Source organism: Notothenia coriiceps, unplaced genomic scaffold (assembly GCF_000735185.1).
Source record: "Notothenia coriiceps isolate Sejong01 unplaced genomic scaffold, NC01 NC01_scaffold00021861, whole genome shotgun sequence".
Classification (NCBI taxonomy): domain Eukaryota; kingdom Metazoa; phylum Chordata; class Actinopteri; order Perciformes; family Nototheniidae; genus Notothenia; species Notothenia coriiceps.
The window spans coordinates 30-2,929 of NW_011354562.1; the positions used below are offsets into that span (position 1 = coordinate 30).

Consider the following 2,900-nt stretch of genomic DNA (forward strand, 5'->3'; position numbering starts at 1 on the left):
CTGTTAACACTTTTGTAAGAAAATAAATGAAAACCTATGGAGAGCTGGGATGTAGGCTGTTTTTTTCCAAAAGTATATTAAAGTTTGGAGCATCATTTACCTACATTTGATTGATTTTGCTAACCTATAACTTAACTTAACATATGAGGCAATATACATCACCCCAAGCGAGCAGCCCATCCTTTTGTATATTTTTCTGTATGTGGCCCTCAGTGAAAATTGTTTGGACCCCCCTGATATACAGTAATACATCACAATGATTTTGATTTATTGTTAATGGAGCACCTGGTTCTTGATGCCGTCGTCTCCAGAGAGATCCGTGGTGTTGAGCTGGAAAACCATAAACTGGAAGATTCTGCCGTTGGTCCCCACTGCCTGTACGGTTACCGGACGATCTAATACACGCTGGGGCTGACACACACACACACACAACACAAAACACACACACACACACACACACGCACACACAGGCAGAGAAAAAGAGACATAATGATAAATATAGAGTTTGAGAATGCGGATCAGCATCTGGTTAAACAGGAAACCTTTCTACATATAGACACAGACCATTTCTACATATTTGCTTTTATGTAATACAGTGATGAAGGAATGACTACTTAATCCTATATCAAATATACTTTATTCGTCTCGCAGCGGGGACATTTTGAAAAACCCGGAAATATGCTTTATATATATTTTGGTTAACTGCTTTATGTAAGGTCTGTGGTTAACATAGGCGGAAGAGATTTTCATGTTTGGTTCTACGACATATAACACATCAGTAATACCCCTAGTTAATGTCTGAAGCTTCTATAGTTCATATTAACAGCCGTTGATAAAAAGTGATTAAATGAGACTATTAAACGTCATCATGATGAACATTAGCCTCCTTTAGCTTAGCGGTGGGGACATGAAGACATGTGACCATGATGTAGTTTGTTTATAGCCTAACGTTAGCTTCTTACTTCTGGAGATTGCCTTTTACATTTCAAACATCACAAAGCGGTGTTAATATGTGAAGATTATCGAGCAAAATGTGTAAGTATCATAAAAGGTTGTTTTCAAAAAAGCTTAATTTCTGCAATATTTCAAAAAGATATCCCATTGCTTTTTGCCTACGATCTTAACTTCAGGGTTGGACTACAAAAATACACTGCACCACTTCATGACATTGTAGTAAAAGTGATAAAGTGTAAATCCTTACCCCATACAGTTTCTGTGCACGGACCAGAGCGTTGCCAAAGGTAAACATCAACATCTTGGCTCTGAACTGATCCGGACGCAGCTTACAGTTAGCATCAGCTCCCTCCAGAAAGAAAAGTGTGTGGGCATGGGGGTACGGGTAGTCATCCCTGAAGCCTGATAGGATAACAGAGAGGTAGTTTTATTAGGTGACACTCCTTATGCTATACTCAGTCTCAGGGAAAACCGAAAAACAGCTCACTAATGTTCTGTAACATGTTCCTCACCTGAGCAGTTAATCTCCTCCTTGTACACGTTCACCTTCTGCAGGTTGATGGTGGGAGAGACAGGATAGAACGTTTCCAGCACATGATCTGCCGTGTCGCTCACTTCCTGTTTCCCAGAAACCTCTGGGAGAGGATCCATGCAGGTGTGCAACAAACCATTCTGACCTCTAATCTGGAACAGGTCCTCTCCTGGTGGTTGAACATGGAATGAAAATAAAAAGCTGTTGCAGAATGCATTCAGTATGTTTAGATTGATTTCCTCTGCCATGTTTGTTGGATTGTGAAAAACTACTGACCCAATTATTAAACTTGCTGGAAGGGTGAAGAGCAGGCCAATAAGACCCAATGACATTTTGTAGTGTATCTGAATTGCATGGGAATACGCACATTATTTTTTATATTTTGTTTACACCGAGAGAAAGAGCATTTGGCTTGACTGCACTCTCTAAGAGTATTGATCAACTTTTTATGCTTATTTACTGTCCCCGGGATTGCAAGATTGGTCCGTCTCGCTGTTGGTTTACCTTTTTGCAATTGTACAGTGCAAGAATCACTGTTATGTAAAAACAGATATTTTTGTAAACGTCCCAACATTTTTATTCATGTCCTCACACCTTAATATGTCACTTGTTTTTTGAATAGCTGCTACTTTTTAGCCATGGTTACAGTACGTAATTATTTGTCTTCAATTTTATTATTTTACTAATGTGTGCTTTTATTTTTCTATATTTCATTAGTTTGCATACTCTTTTCTGATTCAGATTTGATAAAGACTGATATGTTACAACTACTTTTGGATGTTTTTCCATGGTACTTTGCAGAGGTGGGAGTAAGTCCTACATGTGCAAGTATCAAGCAAGTCCCAAGTTACTGTGGTGAGAGTCAAGCAAGTCCAGTCATACGAAATTCTGATGAATAAGGCCAGTTTATCTCTCTCTCTCTCTCTCTCTCTCTCTCTCTCTCTCTCTCTCTCTCTCTCTCTCTCTCTCTCTCTCTCTCTCTCTCTCTCTCTCTCTCTCTCGTTTAAAGTTTACAACTTTTCAAACCATTGTTAACAATTCACTTTTCTCTGGGTGATAGTTTATGTCTTTGTGCATCATTTCACCGACTTTGGTGTTTTTTGGTGGTGTTGTTTGGTTGCACTGGTGAATTGTTTGTCTAATTGTTTGTCTAGCGGCTGCAGCTGCAGTCACGCCGCCCGGCATGGCGTTCCGTGGCAGCTGCGCTTGTTTAGAGAAGCTGACTCGCCAACACGCCATCAAGCTCTCCCCACCTGTCGGTGTCTCGGTGGAGGAGTGTGGTCTGGCAGTGGGGGCTGTGGTGGGATATGGCAGAGTTAAATCTGCCTTCCGCATGAACAGTGCAGTGGTTATTTTTTTAGACTGCACGGAGAAAGCTAACCAGCTGGTGGAGAGCGGGCTAGTGATTAAAAGG

The 2,900-nt window shown here is 40.7% G+C and overlaps 1 protein-coding gene across 1 annotated transcript; it reads right to left on the minus strand.

Annotated features, from left to right (window-relative positions):
- Positions 1-260: 260 nt before the first annotated feature.
- Positions 261-1,734, minus strand: LOC104953511 (39S ribosomal protein L37, mitochondrial-like). Its single transcript, XM_010780458.1, has 3 exons — positions 1,467-1,734; positions 1,202-1,356; positions 261-411 (listed from the first exon to the last, which is right to left on the minus strand). Exons 1-3 carry the CDS (start codon positions 1,732-1,734, stop codon positions 274-276), a joined length of 561 nt encoding a protein of 186 aa, XP_010778760.1. The 3' UTR covers positions 261-273.
- Between the last annotated feature and the right edge of the window lie 1,166 nt (positions 1,735-2,900).